The following is a 14,487-nucleotide window of genomic DNA, read 5'->3' as shown; positions in this document are numbered from 1 at the left end:
AGGAAAAGGGGGGTTACTCTCTGCAGACCTCCCGGGCCCGAGCAAAACATATTTGGTTCATACACAAGGAATAAGGCAGGCAGGTGAGCTCTTCCATTTAAAATGGTAAAGATATACTGCAGAAGAATGAACTAAATATTGATTTACCAGCTTTATATTTTCCTCAGTGATACAGTACTTATGCACAAGTTGTTGATATAGTGCCTTAGACTTGAATTCATTTTTTTAAAGCATATTATTGTAATTTGATATGACAGCAATACCTAATTTTCAAAAGAAGGGGGATGTAACATCTTGTTGTGAATAGAAGATCTTTGACACGCTGAATGACAGTAGTCTGCTTCATCTGTTGATATAGCTAGAGGTGCCCACTACGTCGGGCAATGCTGGTAGATCGCGAGTCATTCATAAAAAAAAAAAATCCAGCTCCGTTAAAATAGACAAAACATTTTTTGATCCCTCCTCCCTTGGCCTCCCTGCCACTTAATTCAGGAGTTTACTTGATTGACAGAAAAAGCGACCTATCGCTTTCCAGTCTGTTAACCCAGAATGCAAAACTATACAAAATCAGTCAAGTTGTAACAACCGGGGTTTTTATGTGACCGGTAGTCACTCACGGTAACGCCCACCCAGCCAGGGATTCGCTGTTGGTTGGCGCCTCCATTTCCTTTTTCCCCTATTTAGTTAGACGGAGCAGGAAGGGAAAGGGGTGTGCAGCGAGAGGGATCGGTGGAGCAACACGCTCATCTGTTTAGAGACCAGCAGTTAGGTCGTTTAAAGTCCGTGTTACCGTTGTCTGATCCACCGTCCACCGTCATCATACCCTTCTGTCGCTTCACTTGCCTGATTATTGTTTACAAAACTGAAAGGAGCCGGTCATCTCCCAACCACCTTAAAAACCAGGACTGGATTTTCAAAACCGACTGGATTGCTAAAAATTACTGACATTCTCCCGTGGTAAATTGACTGTTTTATTTATTTTGAATAAAACCCGAAGTGGAACGTTTTGGATTTAACATTGAACTGTGGGAAGACTAATTGTTTGATTGTTTGTGGGGTATTCAAAAATACACTTGCTATTTGTGATTATAATTTTGAGTTGTGTCCTTTCTTATATTTTCTAATGTCATTCAATGTTGGGTGTTTGCAGTGAGATGTTTACACCTTTGTGTAGACTTACTAAAACTGACTGACTAGCCAAATCTCAAACGTCAGGAGAGAGACCTGACTGGCACCCCAAAGAACCTAAATAAGTAAACTGTCACAAAGTGCCGGGAAAACTCAAATTTAAAGTGGACCTATCATGCTATATTTGAATAATATAGTGTAGGACCATACCTATATAAGGCATAATTATACTTTTTATTTTTCAAAATACCAAACAGATCATACATTTTAGCCATTCCTCATTTCGCTCAATTTAACACTGCCTTTGCATGGGCTGATTCTGTGAGAACAGCACCATCTACAGGCCTGGCATATGTACTACAGCATCTCCAGCGCTTTAGAACGGGAAAGTCCGTGGCTGTCTCCTCCTGATTGGTGGAGTTGGCCCAATAGCCGTAGCACCACTTCTGTGACGTCAGAGAAGTGTTCAAATCTGGATCAGTCTGTATCAGATCCGTTGCAGCCCCTTTTTAAGAGATTTGGGTATGGACACTTGGTGAGTTCCCTGGAACTCCGGGGACACATACTCATGTATAAAAGACGTACAAAAGTGCATTTTGCATGATAGGTCACCTTTAAGTTAAAGAGACAAACAAGAGACAATTAACAAAATGAGAGCGGGACCGAGCAAAAAGCTAAAAATATACCACTTCCACACAGAATGGAAGGAAGAATATTTTTTTGTGATGTCACATTCAAAGGTTATTTGCCTTATTTGTAAAGCAAGCGTCGCTCTGCCAAAGAAAGGTAACGTGGAGAAGCATTATCGGAGTGTGCACAAGGTATATGACAGCGACTTCCCTCCGAGTAGCGAGTTGAGAAAGAGAAAGGTCATGTATTATTGCTACAAAAACCTTATCTCGCAGTCTTAGTGTCGCCAACTCGTTTCTAACATGCAAAAAAACTAATAAATGCGTCTATGGTCGGTGTATTTTCGACCTTTCCAATCCAGACGAGATCTCTCTCCCCTGTGTGCGAGGGGGGCGGGGCAGTTTACACACGCGGCTGCTACATGCAGCAACACACGGCGGGGATGGCGGAGAGAAGCGCTCCAAGGTGTGGTTAAATGTTACCCGTCTTGAGGTGGACAATGCTCGTTGCCAATAGTGTTTAGCATGTAAGGGCGGTAACACGAGCAATTTGTCTAAACATTTAGCAAAAGTGCACCACATTCAGACGGAGGATTGCACTGGGTTCGACTGTCTTTCTAGTAGCTCCGTAGCCCCATAACGTTTCCACGTCAAGTATGCTTTATATGCTAGCAGCAACACACAGAGTTAACTACATTATACAAACATGGGTTAATAATTAGAGGTAATAGAGTTACTCTTTATTTTGTTAAAGTTTCAGCTATTCTGTTTACAGTTCTGTCATCAGATTATTTAATATGATTTGTTAAAACATTGTTGTTTCTTTTGATGTGAAATATTATTTATTTTATTTAAATAAAAAGCAATTTGTTAATTTTTGAATCAAGTATTCATCTTTATTGTCTTCATTGTTAGTTTCCACATGCCTAAAACAACCTCAAGCTAAATCTAAAAGTTGATGGCTAAATAAGAGCGTTTGAGAAATTGTGCAAGGCATACAGTAATAGTCCGAATAGTCGATTAATCGTTTCATTAATCGATAGATTAATCGATTATCAAATAATTTTTTATTTTATTTATTCATTTATTTAACAGGGACAGTGCACATTAATGAACATTTCTGTAAATGTGCCAGAGTTAGCGAAGAGGCTATTTTTCATCTGTAGTCCCTGGACAGATTTTAAAAGTCAACCTAAAACACATTTCATTTTAAACAAGTAAATGCAATGCATTTAAAACATGCAACAGACATTACTGGGATACTTAAATAAAACAATTTAAAATACAGAACATCAAAACAAAACAAATAAAACAAAACAAAAGAACATGTTAAGACATAGGCAGTGGGTTGTAAGGAGCAGAAGATCGGGTCAGTGCCGGCAGAGCTGATTCCCCACTCACCATATTTTGAGCTTTGACTTAAATAAAGTGAATGTGGTCTGGTCTCTGATTGGAGGTGGGATTGAGTTCCATTGCTGAGCAGCTTTAACAGAAAATGAAGACTGACTGAAAGGACTTTTTCGGAGTTGAATAATGCAATCTCCTCTCGCTGCACCTCTTGTTACCCTAGTTGCAGTTGTGCGTATGTTAATAAACTGTCTAAGAGGAGATGAGGTAAGGCTGTTGACAATCTTGTAAAAAAGGCAAGCATTTGCATGTTTAATGAGGTTTTCCCAGCTTAGCAAGTTGTATTTTTGGAGCATTGGGCAGTCATGCAAAAAAACTGTATTTTGAGTGTTTGTTTGTACAATGATTCCAGTGGTTTTAATGTTGTTGCACTGGCATGTGACCAGGTAGTTAAACAGTAGGTGATGTGTGAGAGAACCATAGAGTGTGTGTACATCAGAGATGCCTCAATTGACATGTAATCTCTGGTAAACCTAAAATTCGACAGACTGAATTTGACCCTATTACATATTTTTTCAACCTGAGCCTTGAAATTGAGTGTTGAATCAATCATGACTCCAAGGTATTTGTATTGTGACACCACCTGTAGCCTCTCCCCTGACACAAAAACATCTGGCGCAACACAAGAGGACTTTGTTTTGGTGAAGAAGATGCATACTGTTTTGCAAATATTTAGTAGCATTTTTCAAACCAAGTTGTTACATGAAACATAGTGTTTGTCAGTTCATTAGCCACTTGATTGCTTCCATGTACATATATTACAGTGTCATCTGCATAGATTTGGATGTTTGTGTCAGGACATACAAATGGTAAATCAGTCGTTTGTTGCAGCTCTATTGTAGTTATCCCATGTATAAATAAAACTTGTTATTCAGCAACCCTTGCAATTTGGGATTTTATCTTTGGTTGGTAGACCTCGGTGAGCTGGTCATTTCAAAAGTAGCTCACCAGCCAAAAAAGTGTGGGCACCCCTGATGTAGACAGTTAACTGTCCATGGAGCAGAATATTTGGGACCGATGAAGTGGCCTTGATTTACGTCTTCTCTAGAAGCTGGAAAACGATGCTGCCTCTTTTGATAGCATTATATATATGTAACCAGTGAAGACCTATCTTTACCTTACCTAGAACTTACCTTTACCCTGAACCTTGGAACTAAAGATAGCAATGGCATACGTCGGACATTCTTGTGAATTTGTTGCAAACTGCCTTCTTTCCAGCGCTGTACCTGACGCCTTGTTGTTACGTAGAGGTGAGGCGCAGGAGGTGCAGGAGGAAAGCGGCGCTCTAGGCAGAAGGGGGCGAGAGCCCAAAGCTGTGCAGTGAAACTGCTAGCCGCCTATGACTGCAACTTGGTGTCCAGTGCGGACTACTGAGCCGGGAGGAGATGTAGCTGCTATGGGATGTAGGCCTAAGCCTTACCTACGGGAGGGGCTGTGATAGTTGAAGTCAGAGATGGGGTGAAGCTTCGCATGCGATGATGTAAGGGCCCGTTCAGCGTGAAGGCCGGAAGCGCCGGCATTTTGAGCTGCCCTGATGCCAGTGATGCCCTCTCGAGAGACTGAAGGCGTGCGTCAATTGTTTGCATGAAGTAAGCCAGGGATGCAGGGTGTTGATCGAGCTATTACCCGGGGGCGGCTGCTTCCCGTATGGTGAGCGTTGGAGCGAGCCGATGAGGTTTTTCATTAAGCCAGAGGAGCTTCCGTGGGGCCTGACTTCCTTGTCCTTTTTCCTTCCACGTCCGAGTATGCGGGGTAGCCGTCTGGAGCCGCTGACTCGAGCTGGGGAACGCCGCCTGTAGCTTTATCCGCAAGCCTGCGGAGCTGGTGAAGAGATAGGCATGGAGCTGGAGTAATTCCCTGCTGCTGCAGTTGGGAAAGGAGGAGATCTGCCTCTGCTGCAGGTGAGCTGCTGCGGGATACCGAGCTGCAGCTTGAGGAAGTCGATGCGATCTCAGGCAGCTTGTCGGGCCCGGATCAAGATCCTGCTGGAAGTTGGTCGTGGTCTGAGTACTCTGAATCGGACGTCTTGAGAATCATAATACCATGAAGTACGAGGTTAGTGTTGCATTGAGTCAGCTGTCAGAGGGGGGAAAGTAGATTTAAAAGGTTTAGCGGAGCGCTATGATAGGCTTGTGGGAATAGAGCGAAGTGATTGGTTAAGCTGGGGAGTGACGCCCCCGATCACTTACTGAGAGGAGAGAGAGTATAACATAGACATAGTAAATGAATGTGAAAAGAAGGTCTTCCTGGTTGAACTTGCGCTGAGCTTCATTTGTAGTCCCTCAGAGATCAGTCGTTTAGCATCTCTCACAGCCTTGCTAAACCTCTACTCTGACTCTTCTAAATCTAGCCTTATCACCGCTCCTGAACGTCTCCTTCTTTTGCAACCAGAGCTGTCTCAGTTTGGCTGTGAACCATGGCTTGTTGTATCTCACCCTGGTGCGTGTTGGAATACAGCTGTCCTCACAAAAACCAATGTATGATGTCACAGCCTCTGTGTACTCATCCAAACTGTTGGTAGCAGCACTGAATACATCCCAGTCAGTACAGTCCAAACGCGGCTGAAGTTGCTCCATAGCTTTAGTGCTCCACTGTCTGAATGTCCTCACTACAGGTTTACACAGTTTAAGTTTCTACCTGTATGCAGGAATCAGGTGGACCATGGCATGGCTCCTGTGATGTTGGTGTAACAGTGATCCAAAATATTCCCCTCTCTGGTGGGGCATTTAATAAACTGTTTGTATTTAGGAAGTTCATGGCTGAGGTTGCCTTTTTTAAAATCCCCAAGAACAATAACTAGGAAGTCTGGATAAGTCCGGATAAGTCCTTTCCACACACAGTATCTGGTCGGTGAGTCTGCGCTGCGCCTCCTGCGCGTTCACATGCAGTGGGATGTAAACACCATCCAGAATGAATGAAGAAAAGTCAACAACAACCAATTGATTATTAAAGCCATGTTAAATCTCCATCCCCAGTTTAATTTGTAAGTACATTGCAAAGTGATCAGACACATCAGACACTCCAATCTGTATGCAGCTCAGAGTAATAGCAAAAGTATTTTTGTGGAGAATTAAGGGGCGATCCATACATTAAAAAATCCCATCTCTTCTCAAGTATTTTTCACCGGCTTTGTAATAGGTATCTTACTTGTCTTACAGCTAATTGTATCCAGATGGTAGGCCATTAACACTTATTAAGGTGTTTTTGAATCCAGATCTTTTCAGTTTTTTCCATGTTGCAATTGGGAAAGATGGGTTTCTTGAAGGAAGGTAATCCGTGTCATTTCTTTTTTGATTTTGGTAATAATTATTAAAGGACATTGGTTTGATTCCTTCTTGTTTGGTAATCATAGGCTGTTTTTGGCCCAGTAGTGTCTCCCACTCAGGCTTACAGTGAAATATCCTCAGGCACTTAACAATGTTAAACAACAAAAAACATCAACATTCTACTATGTACAGTGATGGCGATGTTGACTCCTTTTTTTTTTAAGGGGGATCACCTTCCATTTGGACAATGGCCCCCTAGTGAAAGGACGAACCCTTTATGGGCTAAACTGCTTATTCTAGGTCTATAAAAGGGATGGGCAAATGGCGGCCCCCACCTCCTCTTTTTGCGGCCCTCAGATTAATTTATAAACAATGTAATTAATTAAAAATATATATATATTTAAAAAAAATGTTTTACTTGTAGTACTGATACCGTCCACTAGACTCCTAGTTACGTCGCGAGCTGAAGTACATGATGTCAAATACCGCAAAATAATCTGTGACGCATTTGTGTGTATTGTGTTTGTTTCCCGGGGAAACCCTTACAAGAAACACCGGCTGTTGTTATGCCTGCTGTGACGTTAAGTTGCCCCTTGTAATTATGCCTTTACAAGCTTAAAAGTTGTATTTATCATCTGAATTTGGCGAAACAAGTTTAATATTCTTAAAACCAAGACTTTGTTTATTTGAAATCAGATGAAAACAAACTGTCACGGACCCTGGCCGTGTTATCTATGATTACTACGCTTTTCATTCATAATTTCAGAGGGAGGGAGGGGGAGTGGTGCTGAGGAACAGCAGAGTGCGGGCTGACAGGTCTCTGTGTTGACATTCCCCTTATTGTGGAATAAGGGGAATGCAGAGACAGGCTACAAGTGTTTTAGGTTCAAGTTAGAAAGCTAATGTCTGGGTTAGTGTTCATGACTTCATGTGTATGTCATCTTAATGGTTAATCTCAATACACACACATTTTCCGTGCTTTCCAATAGTTTAAAATAGTTTTATTCCACTGTTTAATAACTTGTTCAATACAAACATGCCACTTGTAAAAATGAAATAAAATGTCTGTGAACTGATATTTGTTTAGTGAGCTTATTAGAGGATGTTCCCTTTGATTGTAAAATGTCAATGAAGAGGTCAGACTTAGTATATTTGTTAATAATTACATACAACACATGGAATTTTTGTGTGTGTGTGTTCCAAGTGAATCTGCGGCCCCCTGGTGGCCAGTACATAAATGATGTGGCCCCCACCACCATCAAAGTTGCCCATCCCTGGTCTATAATATAAAAAGCTGTGTTTCAGTCCCCTTTAAACCAACATGCTAGATATCAGTATCTCTCAAGTTCACATCGATTTATAAAACGTACATTTTATTATTTTATTCGAATTATATTACAAGCATATGTTCTTCTATTTTTTACTTATGTTTCAGGCTGAAACAGACATTTATCCTGCGTTGTTGTCCTCATGTTGAATTCTCGCAGCAGTTATTTCGCCCGTTCACGTGTCTGCGAGGTTCTGTTGCTCCGTGTCCATGGTACATACATACATGGTACGGAAGCGCCTGCCTGAGCGCAGCCGTACAAAGTGCTTGTTACCCGGGTGGTGTGGATCCTTGAGGATTTCGACTGCCTTCTTAAGGCAACGAGAGCTGTACAGTACCTCCAGGGAGGGAAGGGGGCAACCGATGATCTTCTGGGCCGAGTTGATGACCCTTTGGAGCGCACCCCTCTCTGCGGCTGTGCAAGTGAGGAACCACACGCAGATGCAGTAGGTGAGGATGCTTCCCACGGCGCAGCGATAGGACACAAGCAGGTCCTGTCTGAGGTGGTCATTCCTGAGTATTCTCAGGAAGTAGAGTCTCTGCTGTGCCTTCTTGACGGTTGCCTTGGTATTGGTCCTCCAGGACAGGTCCTCCGCCAGGTGAACGCCCAGGAATTTGATCACTGAGACTCTCTCCACACAGCCTCCAATGTACAGGGGCTGCATGTCGGTCTTCTTCCTCCTAAAGTCAATGATCATTTCCTGTGGTTTCAGCTTGTTCAGCTGCAGGTTGTTTACTTTACACAACGCTAGCAGTTGCTCCACCTCTTCCATGTACGCGGTCTCGTCACCCCCTGAGATGCAGCCCACCACGGTGGTGTCATCAGCAAACTTTATGATGGAGTTGCTGGTGTGGGCGGGGACGAGATCATAGGAGTAGAGGGCGTATACTAGGGGGCTCAGCACGCAGTCTTGTGGTGACCCGGTGCTGAGACTGAGGGACGTGGAGGCGTGGGTGCCTATCCTCACTCTCTGGGGGCGATCAGACAGGAAGTCCTTAATCCATAGACACAAGGAATGGGATACTCCCAGGACTGATAGCTTGGTCACCAGCAGGGTTGCAAAGAGGCGGAAAGTTTCTGGTAAATTTCCATGGGAAGTTAAGCTGGGGAATTTTGGAAATATTCGATTCAAAATTAAACAAAAAAACATGACATTTCAACAGATTTTTTTTTTTAAGTAGAAGAGAACAAGGTTTAATTATTTTATTGAACAATTATTTGTTTCATTGAAGAATGAAAACAGGAATGTTGAGTTAAATATTACTCTTCCCCCCCAACCCCACTCATTAAAAAATGAACTAAAATGCACCCCCCATCCAAAAATCCCCACAAAGTCCCATTCAAAATGTTAAATGAAAAGAGCCCTTCTCCCTCCAAAAAGTCCCATTAAACATGCACATCTTCCTTCAAGCAATCCTCTGCATTTTTGCTAAACCCTTTCAGTCAACGGGCTCTTCCTGGGCCTCATCAACATCACACTCTTCCTCTTCAGTGTCACTGTCCAGCCTTGTTGAGGATGGCTCTGTGTCAGGCTCAGAGAGCCTTAGGTTTGCCCGAATACCAACCAGTTTTTCCACTCTCACATTTGTGAGCCTGTTGCGAACCTTTGTGTGGTCTCAATAGCCATGCAGTAAGCAGTGTGCCATGGCATGGATATTCAAGTGTACTTGAATGGCATCTGTTCGTTTTAGTCAAGATTATGCTAAAATATACTTTCCCCAACTATATTTAAGTTCCCTATGAAGAGCCAACCTTTAATTTAGAAAATTCCCAGTTTATTCCCATAAATTCCCGTTTATTCCCGTTAATTCCCGTGGAAAGTTTCCGTCTTTGAAAATTCCCGGAATTACCTAGAAACCCTAGTCACCAGTCTGTCAGGGAGGATGGTATTAAATGCAGAGCTGAAGTCCACGAAGAGCATCCGTGCGTAGCTCCCCCTACTCTCCAGGTGAGACAAGGTAGAGTGGAGAGCTGTGGCGATGGCGTCCTCCACCTGTTGGCCCTGTAGGCGAACTGGTGGGGGGCCTGAACGGGAAGGAGGGATGAGACGATGTGGGGACGGACTACTTTCTCAAAAACTTTAGCGGGGGTGGAGGTGAGTGCCACTGGACGGTAGTCATTAAGGCAGCCAATGTTGGGGATGATTGTGGATGTTTCCAGGCAGGATGGGACGATGGCCTGGGACAGGGACTGGTTGAAGATATTGGTGAAGATCCCCGCCAGCTGGTCAGCGTAGTCTCTCAGCACCCGTCCCAAGACTCCGTCCGGTCCGGCTGTTGAGGGGGGTCTAAAAGCAGATGCCTTCCCCCTTCAAGATCTTCTTAACACCTGTGTGCACCTTGCGTTGTTGCTCCACCCTCAGGGAGTTGTCGTGTTCAAAATAAATCCTGCTGTCTCAGAGTTTGATTGTTTTCTTCTCCCACGCCTTTTTGAAAAACATGTAGTCTGCTAGAATCCTACATGTTTGTGTTCCCTCTGCAGGGCCCCTGCCTCACCCTGCTGTGTGTCCTGCACTGTGCTGCTCATCTTCTGCCTCTGCCTGAACTAACAGAGACCCGTCTTCTCAACCAAACCATTAAAGTGTTTACTAAGGTGAGTATTTCCATAGTTCCTTAATTGAATTCATGAAGTTGTGTTTGGGATGCAAGAAATGTATTTTTCTTTTCTCCCCAGATTGACCCTGCTTCAGAGAAGGACACGTCTTTATACACAACACTTAAAGGAATCCTGACTCCCATTCTTCACGAGCTGTGTGACAAAGCTGCAGAGGAGAGTGAACACTCCTAATCCAGCCTCAACCACCATCACTATTGTATTTAAGTACAGCGCTGCCACATTTTTGTCTTTCAAGGTATTTGAAGACAATGTCATTTAAAGGGTTAGCATTTCATATTTGCACTGCCATTCTCTATGTTAATGTGCCACTGTGCTTAGTTTTAAAGTGTTTGTTTGATATGTACTTCAATATCTGAAAGGCACTAGATGTTGCTTTCATTGTGCAACTGTTAGTTTATAAATTAGTGAAAAACGTTCTTATGGTGTTAGTGTAATGTTATTTATGTCTGACTCAGCTGTATTATTTCACATTTAAACCAAAATATGTTTTGTGCAGATGCTACAATATGTTACAAATTATTTATTATATATTATTATATGATTATCTTATTTGAAATGTAAGTTTAACAAATATAACCTGATGTTCATGTAGAATGTAAACTGTGTCTGCTGCATTTGCATTTCAATTCAAAGATATGTCCGAACTGTGTGCACCTAGAACCTGTCACTGTGCTGTTGCTGTGCACATGCATTGTCAAACATCAATCTGTTGCATTGAGCAAAATGCTCTCTGCTTCAGCTTCAGCTCTCTGCTTCAGCTTCAGCTCTCTGCTTCAGCTTCAGCTCTCTGCTTCTGCTTCAGCTCTCTGCTTCAGCTCTCTGCTTCAGCTTCAGCTCTCTGCTTCAGCTTCAGCTCTCAGCTTCAGCTCTCTGCTTCAGCTCTCTGCTTCAGCTTCAGCTCTCTGCTTCAGCTCTCTGCTTCAGCTCTCTGCTTCAGCTTCAGCTCTCTGCTTCAGCTCTCTGCTTCAGCTTCAGCTCTCTGCTTCAGCTCTCTGCTTCAGCTTCAGCTCTCTGCTTCAGCTTCAGCTCTCTGCTTCAGCTCTCTGCTTCGGCTTCAGCTCTCTGCTTCAGCTCTCTGCTTCAGCTTCAGCTCTCTGCTTCTGCTTCAGCTCTCTGGCTTATGCTGCTGCAAGGAGCTTCCATTGCCAGTCACCTTGAATGGCAATGGAATAATAATAAGAGTTGTAATAATAATATAGGACATGAGACGTTGTACTGTGTGGAATATTTGACTGACAATATTTTTTTATAGTTCCAACTTGTTTGAATTAAACAGAACTTACTGCAAGCAGATGTGGTGTGTCTCTGAATTAGAATCCCCCCACCCTGTTCATGCTCTGCTTGACCTCAACATCATCCTCTTCCTCTGTTTTACATTTGGATGTGTTTACATTTTTCACACTCTCATCGAATCCAGTGAACTGTCCATGCATTTGAGGAGAAATAAGCCGGGATGCAAACTTGTCACCTTTCGGCAAATTTGCCGTTTTTAATCCAAAATAGGTCGTTTGTGTGATTCCAACACACTCTCACTCCTTAAACGTCCAGGAGCGACGCTTGGTCAGGGTGACAGTGGCGTGCAGTTGGGACGCGCCGAGGCTCCTTCAGCTTCATAAAGGGACGCAAATAGCTTTCAACTGATTGTAATGTATTCCAATCGGCGGCGGTATTTGACGCTCATGGACGGCATTTGTTTGTGTTGGCTGCCCTTAAAGGCAATGTGAGCGTCCATTCCCATTGGATAACGGAGAATTGTACACCCGGAAGTAAGTATTCCCCTTACTGTCGATTGATTTGACAGTGATATCTCCACTAGTCATCAACTCAAAAACACCAGATTACCTTTGTTAATTAAACGACATTGATAGGTTTAAATTGTGTGCAATGCTTTTGTGTATTTTCTAACTTGTTTTCTCTCAAATGTGGAGCGCCAAAGAGACTACACTACCCACAATCCCCAGCTATTGTTGTCACGACGCCTGTCCGCTTTGCGACTAACCTCGTGATAAGTCAACAAGCTCTGTGATTGGATGAAACATAAATTCATACAAAAAAATCCAACCCTGTCCCCTAAAAATTACGTTCCCACAGAACTAAACTGCATTCTCAATTAAGTTTAGATAGAAACGTATTTTCTCCCACGTTACGTTTGTTATGAACGTATCTTAAATACGTTTATTTTCTACATATCTTTTCCATTTATTGTCTTGCTTATAATGATGATAATAGTCATTTATAAATATCATTTTAGAGCACACATTTGAAATCGAGAATCGGGCTCGATATATGGTTAAATTAAAATCAGTAGGCGAGGCTGTAATTTCGCCTGCTGTTACTCTCATGAGCGAGGCAGAACATAATAGTTTTAACATGCCAAAAAGCTGCTGTGTCGTTTATTGCACTTCAAACATTAAAAAAAATCTAGAGTTACGTGTTTCTGTACTTCCTCTAAGAAGAAAGGACATTCAAAGAAGAGCTCTGTGACTTCAGGCTTGATCGCTGTTCAAATGACAGCGTTGGTTTCCCCAAAAGTGGGCGGGGCTGTAAAGTGACAGATTTTACTCTCATCTATAGAGAGGCGAAGTCCCGCCCATCTACTTCCGACCCATGGGACCCCGGAAGCGGAAAATTATACACTGAAGTCAATGGAGAGAGACAAGTCATCTTTCGATCCCGTTTTAATTGTGCCACGAATGACACATATGATGTTTGTCAAATTAAAAGAACATTTTGCAAGTCAAAAAAATAAAAATGTGTCGTAAAACTGTGAAGTTACACATTTTTTGTGTGAAACCGCTCAGTGAACTACAGGTCTCTGGTCTCGCACAATACACGTCACCATCACAAAGATGGCCGTCACGTTAGCAAATTTCATCTGTTTCTTTCAGAATGAGGCGAAAAAGTATAAAACGAGGTGAAAATCACTACAAGTCTGGGCATGTTGAGAGCTGTACATACACGAAAGGGGAGTTAGTCGGTTCTGTATAAGAGCCAGCATGCGAGACCGGCATTACAAGGTTTCAGTGAGTAATATGAGTGCAATGTTTAACGTTAATGTCAGCTAGCTAACATTAGCGAACAAGGTACACTAACGTGTTTTGTTTTAGCAACTAGTTTTCTCCTTAAGTACTTTGTGGTCTCTGTGTATGCTGTGGATAACATTAGTGTTCACAAGAACATGATACACTCCCGTGTTTTGTTTTAGTTGCTCTTCAGATTGAAGCGGCCAGTTTTATATCGACTATATGTGTGATCTCCTTTTTACATCTCGTTGTGTCATTTGAGTTTATTTGCTGTGTGTAGATTCAAGGATTTTGGTTTTCTTGTCAATTTGTTTGGTTATCTAGGCACAGCTGTGTGTGACTCCTTCTGGTACACTGGTATGTGTTTTCCTAATGTAGAGAGCATTGATTAATTAATAACTACACACTGACTCTAGATCCTGACCAAATCCTTTTTTGTTGATCAAATGTTTTTCAAAAATGTATTGTATATTATATAACAGCTACACATCAGAGACCGGAGTCTCATGGCATGGAAATCTCCTCCTCCTGGAAAAATTCTACACCCAGCATATGCTCCCTGTGTTGGCCAGTAGAGAGGAGGACATTTAAATAAACATACTCTTAACACCCTCGGACTCTGCGTTGTGTTTCGTATGTTTGATGGGGTGTTATGCAGAGGGGAGGAAAACAGGACACAGCAGATTGGGATTGTGGTGGAGATGCTGAGCAGTTATTTAATTGTTGCATGTAATTATTATTATACTGCGTGCTTCTTAGTTATTCCATCTTTTGCTGTAACATGGATCTGTATGTAACTCTATATTTACTTGTTATCTACCACACTTCCTTCTACATCATACACCATCATTATACATGATGGTGTATATAGGATATATATACATTTGTATACATATCTGTAAATTGTATAATTTTATTTTTCGTATTTGGGATTTCTCTTTTGTCCACTCAAATACACTTGGCCCTTTCTCTTTTCCATGTGGAAAATGGCAGCTGCATATTATGCTTTTCTCATCTGGCTCCCTGTCTGCTCGTCTACAATGAGAAAAAATTATATAATTAATTACTAATAATCATTTAAACCTGTTAT

General features: G+C 42.3%; 1 protein-coding gene across 1 annotated transcript in view; it reads left to right on the top strand.

The window, feature by feature from the left end:
- ptpdc1a (protein tyrosine phosphatase domain containing 1a) overlaps positions 1–11,665 on the top strand; it is a gene marked incomplete at its 5' end in the record, with an annotated part of 38,986 nt that extends 27,321 nt beyond the window's left edge. Inside the window, 2 exons of the mRNA XM_079684494.1 lie at positions 10,240–10,350; positions 10,432–11,665. Of these exons, the coding sequence (XP_079540620.1) occupies positions 10,240–10,350; positions 10,432–10,545 (225 nt within the window). The 3' untranslated portion in view covers positions 10,546–11,665. The remainder of the gene's footprint in view (positions 1–10,239; positions 10,351–10,431) is intronic.
- Between the last annotated feature and the right edge of the window lie 2,822 nt (positions 11,666–14,487).

Source organism: Notothenia rossii (genome assembly GCF_949606895.1).
Source record: "Notothenia rossii genome assembly, chromosome: 5".
In the NCBI taxonomy this organism is placed as follows: Eukaryota; Metazoa; Chordata; class Actinopteri; order Perciformes; family Nototheniidae; genus Notothenia; species Notothenia rossii.
This window is presented reverse-complemented; position numbering and strand designations above follow the sequence as displayed.